Source organism: Siphateles boraxobius, unplaced genomic scaffold, assembly GCF_051911475.1.
Source record: "Siphateles boraxobius isolate OS27281-9 unplaced genomic scaffold, OSU_SipBor_1 41, whole genome shotgun sequence".
NCBI classification, from domain to species: Eukaryota; Metazoa; Chordata; class Actinopteri; order Cypriniformes; family Leuciscidae; genus Siphateles; species Siphateles boraxobius.
In genome coordinates, this window is record NW_027509042.1 from 15,225,978 (window position 1) to 15,239,353 (window position 13,376).

Sequence of the window (13,376 nt, forward strand, 5' to 3'; positions counted from 1 at the left end):
TTATTTAGTACATGCAGGAGTGCTTGTGTTTTTGCCAATTAGTAATACATTAACAATAAAATATTTGAGTTAATTTTAGGGTTTCAGATTTGAATGCAATTTAATTAGGCCAAAGTTTCAGCTACACAAAGTATTTAAGTGGAATCTGTTTAATATTATGTGGACTCATATGGAATAAGTTTAAAGAACTCATCATAAATATTAGTTTTTAGGCAATTGGTTTCCTCAAAAGCTTTATGTTCAGTTGCTCTAACTCGTTGGGTTTTACAGTGTATGCTGGTGAAAGTTTCTCAGTGTGTTGTCTTTTTTTTTTTACTGTACACTATTGGCAACTGTAGCCTACTACAAAAAACTAAGACTAAGATTCTAAGATCCATCTTTCAAGAATCCACCAAAATACTCTGATGCTTCATGACATTTAAAATTATTGTTTCTTTTTGAGGTGCCCCACGCCCCTCCAACGTCACAATTTTTATGATACAAGCCAAAAACCTGCCATATGGCTTCGTTCACCAATGCAGAATTCAGTGCTCCCTATTTAGTCTGGTAGGAAGGAGGTCACCTGCACCGAAAGGTATATTTTTTTAACCTAGTTTTTTGTAATCCTTAAGGTGTCTAGTAAAGGAATTTTGATGTTCCCCACACAAATTATTGTCCCATATGTGATTTTTGTACCATCTTTTGTGTCTTGTTAAAAATTAAAACTTTAAATCTACATAGAATCTGAACAATACATCCTACAGACACAATCCACCCCATTTTCTCTTTGTCTTTGCATGAGGAATTGATAGATATGAGGATTGTCATGATTAGATGATGTATAGTGCATTAAAACTCAAATAAATGCCAAAAATATATATATATATATATATGTGACAGTGGATCACTGGAACTCCTCCCCTATGGACCCTATTGATATATGTTTTCTAACTCTTGTATTTGTATAGTCTTTATGATGTCTAATAAGCAAATGTTGATGATCCCTCCTTGAAATATTGTCACATATTGGTCCAAATGAACATCTCCCATAATAAGGAGTTACTATTCAAACCGTTATATTGGTACTATATTTATTGAAACAAAACAGAAAACCACTCATATAGTCAAATATGTGTATATATAGGGTATAACAAATCCCCATTAGAATAAACTGAAATAGAAAAAAGTGATTCTAATCAAAGGTCAAAAGGTCAAGGGCAATGATGTCTATTCATCATACAGCAGGTCTTCATAATCGATCTCTTGCTCATCACCTTCTTCACCATCTCCATCCATCTCCTCGACTGTTTCCTCCAGCAAGTCAGTGAGTGAAGTAGGGAGGATAGGTCCACAAGACCACACTGGTTCCAGGGTACCCTCTTCAGTCTTTTCCCAACATTGGCCAGGATCATGGGTCTTGGGACACCAGAATATCGGTGTGGCTGCTCTCTTGTAGATGGCCAGACGGTGGTTGACACGGTTGATGTGTGGGACCAGGTTGTCTCTGCAGGGTGAGAGCCGGGACAGATCCACCTTGGATCTGGAGGTAAGCGTCTCATCCTCTCCAATAATTTTTTTCAGCATGATGCTGCGCACGTTGTTCACAGATTTTTCGCGGGCCTGGCCATACATTACACATGTAAATGCCTCGATGTCCTCCACCACATCTGGCTCCACAGACCACCAAGTTTTCTGAGGACATAAATAATTATAGTATTACAAAGTCACAATGTATCAATAATACCTATGTTCAGCATTAATTGCCATAACATGCTACAGAATATCTGACTAAAAATACTCACTTACGCTGCATGGTACTTTGGATTACTCGGCTGCTTTTTCAGAGGCCCAACCTTCCTTTTGCCTCTAAAGGTACTTGTAACGTCTTCTCCTGTGAAGACGTATAGGTCTTGTGAAAACGTATAGGTCGAGTATTGTTGTGCAGTAGTCTGCCCCCTTACATTCTGCCAGTTCGCTGACATTTAGGATCCACCTGTGCTTTCCGCCCCAATGTCAACATAGATGGTCAGAGGGACGGATTTGGCTTGGTGTAGGAGGATGAAGAAAATGTCTGTGTCTGGAGTCCTCACCACAGCCACCTTGTGCCCCAGTTGAGCGGCATACAGCAGGTACAGAACAACCCGGGTGTCAGTCACTTCCTGGGTTGACTCCAGCTGAGGTATCGGCTTTCTTGTTGCAGGACCACCTATGATGTACCGCTGGGACACGCCACGACGCAATCTCTCCTGAGCTTTGACAGAATCATCATGGTAGGAGTCCGTTGAGAAGACAAAATGCTTCTTAGCCACAATATGGTCAAGGGACTGGAGACAAATTCTCTCGAACGTTGGTGGGAGGTTCATCAAGGCATGGAAGAGTGCATTGCCATCCTGAAAGTAGAAAGCATCCTTCGGATAAGCACATCTTCCATCAAGTAGTGAAGCATTGCAGCCTTGTTGGTCTTACTGAAGAACCCATCAGCTGTGCCTAGGCTGGGAGGAACTGGGAAGAGTGAGTACCGCATCATCTCGTCAAGGTTGAGGGGTTCATCCAGGTTCTGTGACTTGATGAGCAGCATGAAGGCGAGGTCACTTTGTTCACGGTACTGCAATACCTGCAAAGATGAATAGGTGAACAATACTGATATCCTAGTATTCCATGTATGTCAACTATATAAATATATATAATATGGCAACAATTATTCATTTTCTATATGAGGAGTATGGGTCTCATACCTTTCCTTGGGAACCAGTGAGCTTGACTGTTTTGTTTGAGGCATCCATAGTCTTCAGCTTCTTGATTGGCTCAAAGAACAGCTCATCAGAAGAGCCACTCACAAAGCTCTGAAATACAATTTTCAGGACCATGGTCTTTTGATTTCACACCATCATCTCTCTTGGATTTCTTGTAGCAGGATTGAACTCTTCAGACTCACTATCATTTTCCTCCTTGTGTTTCTTTGACTTACACTTGGGCATGATTACCAACAATCACCAACTAGCCAATTAGCTATTATAATATAACAGTGTTGACTTTCTTTTTCCCTAATGTCTTCAAGGCAGCTTCAAACTTAGGAGTATATTTTTCAAACTCGCCATCGATATCTCCGTTCTCTTTTTTGAGGATGATTAGCATGCATCCATTTTAATTTCCCAGATTATCATCAATAATTTTCCGTTTCCCAGATTGTCATCAACGTTGGCTTTCAGTAGAGAAGGTGGGAAGATGGGCCGGCACTGATAAAGTGTGGGATTGGATTTATCCAAACAGCTTTTTTTGTATGTTGGGCTTGCTATGTCTGGACTTTCTGATGGCGTTCAGTGTTACTTTTGAACACAATTATTGCTCTAAGTTTCAAATTGATTCAAATCTAAATTAAAAACTTGGCACAATATTTTAAAGTGGGGAATATGTTTGTCAGACACCTAAAGCATTATAAATATATAACAGTTTGAAAAAGACATTTGTCATTACATAATGTACAGTTAAGACATTATGTAATTTTTTGTTGTTGCTTTTTGGGAAATCCAGGGTGGCAACCAATATAGCCAGAAAAGAGATACATGTAACAATATTTCAGGTGGGGATCAACGTGTATTAGACATCTTACAGTCTGTAAAAATACGAAAGTTAGAAAACATATATCAATAGGGTCCATAGGGAGGAGTTCCAGTGATCCAATGTCACCATTATTTGGTGTTTATTTGAGTTTTTATGCACTATACATGATCTAATCATGACACTCCTTATATCTATAATTCCTCATGCAAAGACGAAGAGAAAATGGGGTGGATTGTGTCTGTAGGATGTATTGTTCAGATTCTAGATTTAAAGTTTTAATTTTTCACAGCCGAAAATCAAGCACGGACACAAAAGATGATACAAAAAATCACATATGGGACAATAATTTGCGTGGGGAACATCAAAATTCCTTTTGTAGACACCTTAAGGATTACAAAAAAACTAGGTTAAAAAAATATACCTTTCGGTGCAGGTGAATCCCCCCCTTCCTACCCAACTAATTGTAACATTCAATTGTCATAAATCCCCATAACACACATGGTGAACTTGTCATTGATAATGTAATTATAATTTTATTTAATACATTTAATAATAAGAAAAATTAAGAAATTAAGTCTATTTCTCAGTTTTTTTTCCCCTCAGTATATCTCAATTAAATACTTTCAATATTGTTTTATGCAGAATGACAATGTAATAATTGTTGTCAAAAAAGCATCACTTTACTCTCAGCAGATGGCAGCAAATACTGAGTAAAGTCGTATTTCACCAAAAACCGATCTTTTCCTAACCTTTTTTGGAGGATCAGCCGGTGTGCAATGCAAGACTCCCCCACTTGACTCTGCTCATACAGACTGAACTGAGATCAGTGCTCCAGTGTATTTGCGAGACACCCCACTTAGACACTGCTCGTACAGACTGAACTCAGATCAGCATTTGGCGCGCACCCACCGTCGTTCACTCGATCCGAGCTTCAGGAAGCTGCTAGGTTTCCTCCCCGGAGAAAAGCAACGACATGGACCGGCTTTGATAAGCAATTATTTCTGCCACCGAGCCGTTTCCCTGCAACGGCTGGGTTTATGTTGAAGAAGAGTGAAGTTGTAGGAGAAAAGTGGAGCTTTGTGCTCGCATGATATAATGATCAGTATCAAAACAGAGCTCGCGCTCGAGACCTGACTCACGAGACATGATGAACAGTTGAGCTCACGCTGTGTTGTAGCTCCGAGGTAAAGTAGCCTATCTCGTCAGTCTTGCGGTTGACTGAATGAAAAAAATCGCGGGTTTTAAGGTTTTTGTTATTTCGAGGTAACTGCGGAATGCTAAAGTATTAGTTTTCAGAGAAGAGAAATTCGCTGGGTTATTGGAAACTGCACCAAGCACGTTGGAAATGCGGCGTTTTTCAACGAAATGGTGACCTGTCGTCATAATCTCACATTGACAGACGCGAGACCGGCGAGTTTATTCACACGTTGTTTTTAAACAGTCACTTCATTTTTGTTAAGCCGAAAAGACGTTTATTTTGCGGATGTTGTCAAACTTTATCAGCAGACAGTTAGCGAGCTAGCGAGTTCCGCCGGCTGATTTGCCGCGCTAAAGTCGCATAGTTTAGTTAACGTTACATAAAACTGAAAACAAATTTCAGTTGAAAACAAAACTACAGTAGGCTATTTGAAGGGAAAACTTACGGGCTGTCATGACAACTCGGATTGTTACTTAAGGTCGAGACGAGAGATCAACACAAAAGCAACGGTGTCGAACCTGCTGTCACTATTGATTCTGTCTTTGTGTTTGTGGACCAAAGTTGAGGAGAGGTTTGCTCACCATGTATCAGAACAAGACCTGTTTCACCATCTAATGCTCTGACCATCGGATTCATCGATACATTACTATTGTAAATTAGATTATTTCTCAACCCCCATCCATCAGAATGAAGGGAACCGAGAGCAAAAACAAAAGGAAACTCTGCACCTCTGAGCAGCGGGAGAGCAGCACTGAAGGAAAAGACGAGGTGAGTGATCTTGCACTGAAAATTGGACCCGTTTTAACACAGACACATTGCATGTTTACTTTAAAATAGAAGGTCAACATAACACAATACAAATGCAGTCGTTTTAGATAGTGTTGCATGTGACGCAGCTACCCTGCAGAATGAGCGCGGTGCATTCATTCAGTCCATCCGTGGAGAATCTGCTTACAGATCAAATGCATTATGGCATTGAAACTTTTTTAACAAAAATCCCTCATCTAGTGATATAGTGAAAGCTGGAGCATACAGAGGAAAAGTGTAAGGTCGTCTGCTTGTGTATAGTACTTACTATAGCTTGCTTAGCATTCAACTGATGATCTAATAACTGTCGTCTTTATTTTGTTTAAATTATTATATAAGACTAGTTTGTTCAAATTATGCATAATATTTCAGACTGATGGAATATTATTAAAAACAATACACACCCAGGACATCATCAGTGCACACTGGGTTTTGTGTGTTTTTGCATTGTCTATAATTAGCTTTGTACACTTATTCGAGTAAGTTTATGGGACTTGCTCAAGTTTATTACCCACATTATATTTGTTCTGCAAGAGTTTTATTGGCTCCTTGTTTTATTCTGACAAAATGAGTCTTGTGTTATCATTGATGGTGATAGGACAGAGTGACACTAGAAGGAAATAAAAAAAGGAGAGTACTCTTAGTTCTTTTTTGAAACACTCACAAGTTTCGTGTTTCTTAATTTTTTACTAAAAGTGCAAAACCATTCTAATGAAATTTCTTATGTGGTCACAGTGTCTATTATTTAAGTGGAATTCAACTAATATATAGGCCTATATATATTGATTTCAAAGTGGCTTTGTGTGTGTATGTGCAATATAATGGGCTATAATATAACAACAGTAATTTGTTACCGAGGGCATAAAATAAGTGATGCAATACATTGTTCCAAGCTCGTGGCTCGTTTTCACTCTGATATTTTGGCACGTTTTTCCATATACCAGTCATATTGTAATTGTGTAAAGTAAAAAGTGCAAAGTGCAAGTGCTTAGGTTGCAAGACATTGTGTAGAGTACAATAAACCTGACAAGTATTCTGACATGTAAGTTTCAGACTTTTGAGGGAAAATTTATCCTTATTAATCACCCTACAGTAATTTCCAACATGACAGAATATGAACATACCTTCTGAAAGAAAATCTATTCCAAGATATTCAAAAAATTAAATCAGTCCATGCTTTAGGTTTATGGAAGTTTGCAACTGGATTATAAATTGTGATTACAGTTGCAATGCAGAACAGTGCATTTAGTGCTAACAAGAGGGTCCACCGTTCAAACTATTGATATTACTATGAAATCCACAATCCACATCACCCTTTTGATTCTTTCTTTTGAATGCTCTCCATGTGCAGTATAACATTTTATCCAATCCTATTTTACTATAATTCAGAATTGGAATGCAAATCTTATAAGGTTTGGCGCTTGTTTCCTTATGGGCTCAGTTTTTTCCTTCTTATAACCTTTCAGTGGTGAGCTAAACATCTGTGGTATTCAACTTTGTTTTAAGAGTTCCTCTCCCTAGTAGACGTTGGATTATGTTTTAAAAGTTCTTTGACCAGCAGCACAGATGGCTTGGACTGGTGCAAAAAGCTGTTACATAAGCAAATCCCAACCCAAATCAGCTTTTCATCCTCGCATTTACTTGAATAAATATTTTTGATCATTTGAGAGATGAACTGACATAACCGGACTTGGTTAGATAATGGAAAATGGGGTTACAACATGTTGTTGATGTTGCTGAAGACTAATTCCCTTTTGGCATGTAAGCTCTTAACTCTTATACTGAAATGAGGGCTAAAATAGGCCAGTGCTGTACTGTGAGCCTGTTAAACATTGCTGTCGAGAGCTTTCTGTCTGATCGGTGTAGCATCTGCATCAATAGAGGATGGTGCCAGATATGCTCTCCAATCATTTTGCAGTGTTGTAAGGTAGTCTGCTAATCAAGTTATGGAGAGTGGCCTCAGTAGACATAGCCTTGAATAGTTTTGTCGTAGTTCATTAGAGAGCATTTGGATTATCCTTTAACGGCTAGCCTTTATGATATAGTGAATCTATAACTGGGAAATTGCTTCTGTGCACTTAATGAGTCAGTGAAGGGTTAAATCTAGAGCTGCAATAGACAGTGAAGCAAAAGGAAGAGATGCTGTCACTAGTCATTGCATTATGCAGAACTGTCATTTAAAATGCCTTGGCCATCTGATCAAGTGCGTTTGTGTGGTTTACAATTAAATTAAATCATCCAATTAAAATCAGATCTTCCATATCACTCATTTTCACTCACTCTCTCTCAAGTGAGTGATGATTTCATCATTTGATGTAAAAATGACACTGGTAGTTTTACCTTGATAAGCAAATCATGTTTGACAGTGTGAACACATTCAATGTGTATTTATTAAAAACACCAATGTGACATGGCCAAAAACACTGCTAGCATTGAGTTAAGAAGCAATGAAAAATGTTTGTTTTCATAGGAAGAAATGAAGAGATGACTTAAGGCTGGGTAATGTAGAGAAGGTGCTGACTCTCAGAAGAAAGTAGGAATATTGTCCCTTCGCTGCATGCTGTTAGTCACACAGCAGGGCGTTTTTAGTTCGTCTCATTCTGCTGTGCTCAGCCTTTATTTTAGGGGTGTTCATTGGTCTCAACTGAATTGAATCATTTAAAACTCCATGAAATACTCCTTTTAGTATAGGTTTATATTAGCTTTGAGGCCATCAATAGAGATCGCTAAGACATGTGACCAACTGGGCGGCAACGTCATCAGAACGCAAAGAATTATGGGTATGTTTGGCCCGTTTACATGGGCTGGCATAGCAGGCTAGTGTTCTGGCATGAAAAAAATAAAAATAGCGTGAAAAACAGAATATGGGCTAATCCTACAAAATGCAGAGGGCTAAAGAAAACATTGTCGGACCATACCAGAAAACTGTCGTCCGTTCAAAGTAATGTAGTTTAATGTAATGTTTTAAGCACCACACTCCTCGCTCTCTCTCATCTATCTGCATGCAGTCAGAATTCATGTCAAGAGAGACGCGATCGAACTGTGTGTGTGTGTGTGTGTGTGTGTGTGAGAGAGAGAGAGAGAGAGACGCGATCGAACTGTGTGTGTGTGTGAGAGAGAGTGAGAGAGAGAGAGACGCGATCGAACTGTGTGTGTGTGTGTGTGTGTGTGAGAGAGAGAGAGAGAGAGAGAGAGAGAGAGAGAGAGAGAGAGAGAGAGAGAGAGAGAGAGAGAGAGAGAGGCGCGGGCGCGATCGAACAGTGGAATTTGGAAACATAAAAAAACATACTCCATCATTTTGTTCATAGAGTTCATCATTCAAACTGCAAAGTGTTTACTTATATTTGTGTAACTCACACTCGCAATAAAACACAACATTGTGCTTTTGTCACACTCTAAACTTTAACCTACAACTGTCACCCAACCAAACACACAGTTTTAAAAGCAACATATTTATCCAACCCCATTTTAAAACAGTCTGTGGGTTACATCTTTTGGTCATTAATCATATCGCATTGGTTTTCATTTCTTGTCTTTAGAGCAGTTACATATTCTACATTGATTAAAAAAGAAAATCAAATGTGTTTTTAATGGTAGTATTATTTTATACGAAAATCAATTATTTACCATTCAAATGAGAATAAAGTTAGGGTTAATTAAAATTAAGGAAAACAAATATATTGATCCGTTCTTAAAGGATAATTCAGGTATTTAGCACTTTGAGTCTATTTTCTAGTTTGTTTTGTATGAACTAAGCTAGAGTGGTGGGTAGAATTTTGAGGATAGGTGCTGTCTCGACTTTTTGAATCTTTTAGAATCGCCTCTGACCGCTTCAGAGTGGCTGTCTTTGAGCATACACAAACATGTCCTTAAAACAACCCTTAACGTTCGTTTTCAAAACTGTGCAAGAATGACTATTGCATTTTATAACACAGCAGGTAGACGGCATCTTGAACACTGCGTTCTTCCCTCCATGCAATCAAGTCTGGCGCCTTCTGTTTGTGCCGCGGATTCCCCAAATGCTTTGCATTCACCACTGGTAATAAGTCACGATGACGTCACATTAGCAATCTCTATAAGCTTGTGCACTCTTCTTAGTTGACAAAACGTTTAGAAGTTATAAACATTTAAAATTCACAGACGTCCTCTTCCAGGAAAATATTAATGACTAACATTGTGCTTATAGGTGAATACTGTAATAATCCTAATAATTTTAATATATTTTTAAATATTGGCCATTATATCAGTTATCAGCATAGTGCACTGGCAAACTATATACAACTATATATATTCTACTGGCAAAGAATAATTAAGCTCTGACATTAGGACCAGATGATTTTTGGGTGATTAAACGTAGGCTATAGTTGTCCCTTATCAGATGTTCAAAATAGGCATGAAAACAATGGTGCATGCCAGGTTTTATGGAGCACATACCACTTCACTCTGCAATCATAAATGACATGAAATTACTGATCCATTCACAAGCTCTGAAATTTTATGGCACAGCCTTCGTTCCACCAACCAGTTCAAAACACATCACAAACACCTCTCTGCTATGTGAAGATGCTGAATGTGATTAATAAACAAAATATTTCTCCAGAAAATCACTGAAGCTTATTTAACAAATCAGCCATAACATGTTATATGAATAGAAAATAGTAAAATGTGTGCATTGTTATTGCTCGTGGCGGTGCTGTCTGGCTGTGAGATGGTAGTGTTATTTAACTGGCCGGTCTGAGGTCTTATCAAGGCTCACAACTGGGATTAACAGATAATTGCACTGTATTATGAGGTAGATCAGACAAGGAAGAGGAATGCTACAAGCGTGAGCCTGTGTCTGTTGGAGGACATGTCATAAAACAGCTGTTTTAATGCAGTGGAAAGCACTCTGACTGTTCTACCAGTCACTAGAGAGAGGATCTTTTTGTTGTGTAAAGAGCAAAGAGCACTTTTGTGAATAGTCAGATTTTCCCTTTGCCAATAGTTATTGTAAGAAATAAAGACAAAAAAGTGAGTGACTTGTTCATTGATACTTTTTACATTCTTAATGGGGTGTATAGGACTATCAATAGTTGGAAAAAACATCCTGCCATTCTTTGGTTTCCTGTTGAACAATCCACTTTGTTCCAATCCTTTTAGATCATTGGTCAGTTAAAATTCACAAAATGCATAAATGCGTTCATATTTTGTGTGTAGCATTTATTTCTCAATTATTTGAGATCAAGCTAGCATTTAGCAATAGCCGGATATCAGTTAGACAATACACTGGTGTATACGCAACTTAGCACTTGGTGCTATCGACATTTAGAGCCTTCTTTATTTTAATATCAACTTAAGTGAGTCCCTGCACTTTTAGAATTCTTTCAGCTACAGGTTTCTGTCATTTACAAATGTTCACTGATGAAGGATCCTGCCCACTTTTCTGTTTCATTTTATTTCTATCATTGTAGATTTTATTTATTAAGTCTTTAAATAAAATAGGCCAGATAATAACATGCCTTTCATTTACTCTCAGATGGTCAGTTTGAATATTGTTTCTGGAATCAAGTTTTCGACATCAAGTTATTGTTTTACAGAGGATTTTGTCTGCATTCTCTGTAAAATGCTCTGTTACTTGGTGTTATAAGGATTTGTCTGTGCTTCTTTTAGACTGTAGGCAGCCAAAGTCTTTTGTTTCCTAGGGCAACCTAATCTGCCCTCCATCTTCCCTCTTAGCACATTAAGCAATGCCATTCAAAGACTCCTTAGAACTATGGAGACATCTTCGAATAAATGAATAGATCAAAATAAACCTTTAATCAAGATTTTAGAGCAAAACCTACAGTTACCTCATATACTAATCAAGAAGGCAGCGTAATGCCAAAGAAATCGTTGTAAGTTTCTTCCATTGTTTTACTTCTATTCCCCCTTTTTGATTCTGCTCTTCTCTAAATTAGTCCTGCATGTAAATTGTTTCCCTTCTTCTGTTATCAGTCATTTCTCAAAATTGAAAGCTCTGCAGCACCATCATTATTATGGCTGAGCACACATTGTTTGAGCTGGTGGCACAGATAAAAACCACTCAGAGGCACAGCTACTCGACAGCTTCCTTTATCCCTGAATTTGCACACCATGTGTAATTATAAGAAATCTTCTAGATTACAGCACTTGGCATTGCTTAATCCATGTTATAATAAGCCAAGCACGGATAGACTGGAGAGACTAATTCTTTTGAGATGCAGGTCTACATCATAGACTGTAAAAAATATGGACGTAGTCTCAGTGGCGTCACCGACTCACCATAGCTTTCTGAAGAGCATTTTTGAAGCCTGAAGTGGGCGGAGCCGGCTGTCGCCACCCTGGCACGCATCACCGCGCGTCACTCCCAGATAACCGAAAATGGGCAAAGAGGCGGGGCGTGGGTGGAGCTGAGATGCCTGGTTGCTGAAACTACACCCAAGTAGCTCGACTTGATCGAGTTTGCTCAGGCTAAGGAGCTAATGCTATAATGCTACTGGCAGTACCGTCTCAAGTGTGTGACCGCACAGGGACTCGCGCTAAAGTGACCGCTGACTTGATGATTTAAAGCCAATAGTTAAAGTTCATGTTTTTGCCCTCAGAAATACTATAATAGTTAAATGGCATAGCTAAAAGTGAGACTTTTTGTGTCGTGATGCTGTATTCTGCTAGTTGAAAATGGATTATGCAGTAGCTGTAACAATATTGATCTGAGCGCGCGTGTGACAGTGATTCATGCACATACATGTCAGTCAGTGCCGCATTGCACGTCAAGTTCATAGAGCTTTATTCAGTCCATTTTATATTCTGATTTTGGCCGTCTTTCAAATGGGTCAAGCCATATTACCTAAAAGTTCAGGTAAATGCGCTAGAAATCCACGCACATTCAAGGATGTGCATGTATTGCGGAGAGAAAGCACTGACACCTGCAGGATTTCATCTGATAATCCTGAAAATAGCACAAACACGGCAGAGACAGGGCCGGATTAAGAGTTCAGAGGCCCCTGGGCACAATGTCTTATAGGCCCCCCCTTAGGCAGGCCAAATGTATGTTTTGTCCAAGGACATTTTAATATGGCATTTACAGTTTTACTGACTTAAAAGGAACCTTGTTGTACTATGCTGGAGTAAAGTTCATAAATGGTCGTTCTTTTCCATAGTAATTTGTAAAACTATATGTTGGGTGGACCTCTGTGCCTCTAGGGGGGTTCGGGTGCATGCCCCCCCAGCAAGAAAATTTTGTACATTTTAAGGTTAAATACATCAATCTCGTGCTCTTTGAGAGATCAAAATTAAGAGCTTCAACCCATGAACTGCTCGTTGAACAAAGAAAAAGCATTGATTTGTACCAGGAAAATAAAGAGGGCTCAAACATCTTTTTAGTTATGAGAGTCTCAGTCTACATTACATTATCAATGGTGTTTTAGGATGCCAAACAATTATTATAATAATGTAATAATGATTTATATAATTATTCCTATGACGTAAAATCCATATAGCCTATAAATGTACTATATAAATGAAAATGAATATTTCAAAAGTATATTTTAGTCTACATTACATTATAATACAGGAAAATTAAAATACTTTTGTCCTAATTTCTTCACTTGCAAGAAATAAACCCTTGAGCTTTTATTTAGGAGAAAACACCAGATAACCATGCTGATTAGGGGTGGGGGAAAAAATCGATTCTTAGATGCATCGCGATGCGGACGTGGACGATTCTGAATCGATTCAAAAATGTCAAAAATCGATTTTCAAAAAAAAAATTTTTTTTTTTTTTTAGATATGTAGCCTATTTATAATGACGTAATATTGACGGAACGCAAAAGAC

The 13,376-nt window shown here is 38.4% G+C and overlaps 1 protein-coding gene across 4 annotated transcripts in view; it reads left to right on the forward strand.

Moving 5' to 3' along the window:
• Positions 1-4,447: 4,447 nt before the first annotated feature.
• mast2 (microtubule associated serine/threonine kinase 2) overlaps positions 4,448-13,376 on the forward strand; it is a 166,012-nt gene continuing 157,083 nt past the window's right edge. The window contains exons 1-2 of one of the 4 annotated variants that reach the window (XM_077198608.1): positions 5,193-5,309; positions 5,399-5,506. In XM_077198608.1, coding sequence (XP_077054723.1) covers positions 5,426-5,506 — 81 coding nt within the window. In that variant the 5' untranslated portion in view covers positions 5,193-5,309; positions 5,399-5,425. Of the gene's footprint in view, positions 5,507-13,376 lie in introns of all 4 variants that reach the window. The other 3 variants (XM_077198609.1, XM_077198611.1, XM_077198610.1) reach the window with 3 other exon arrangements.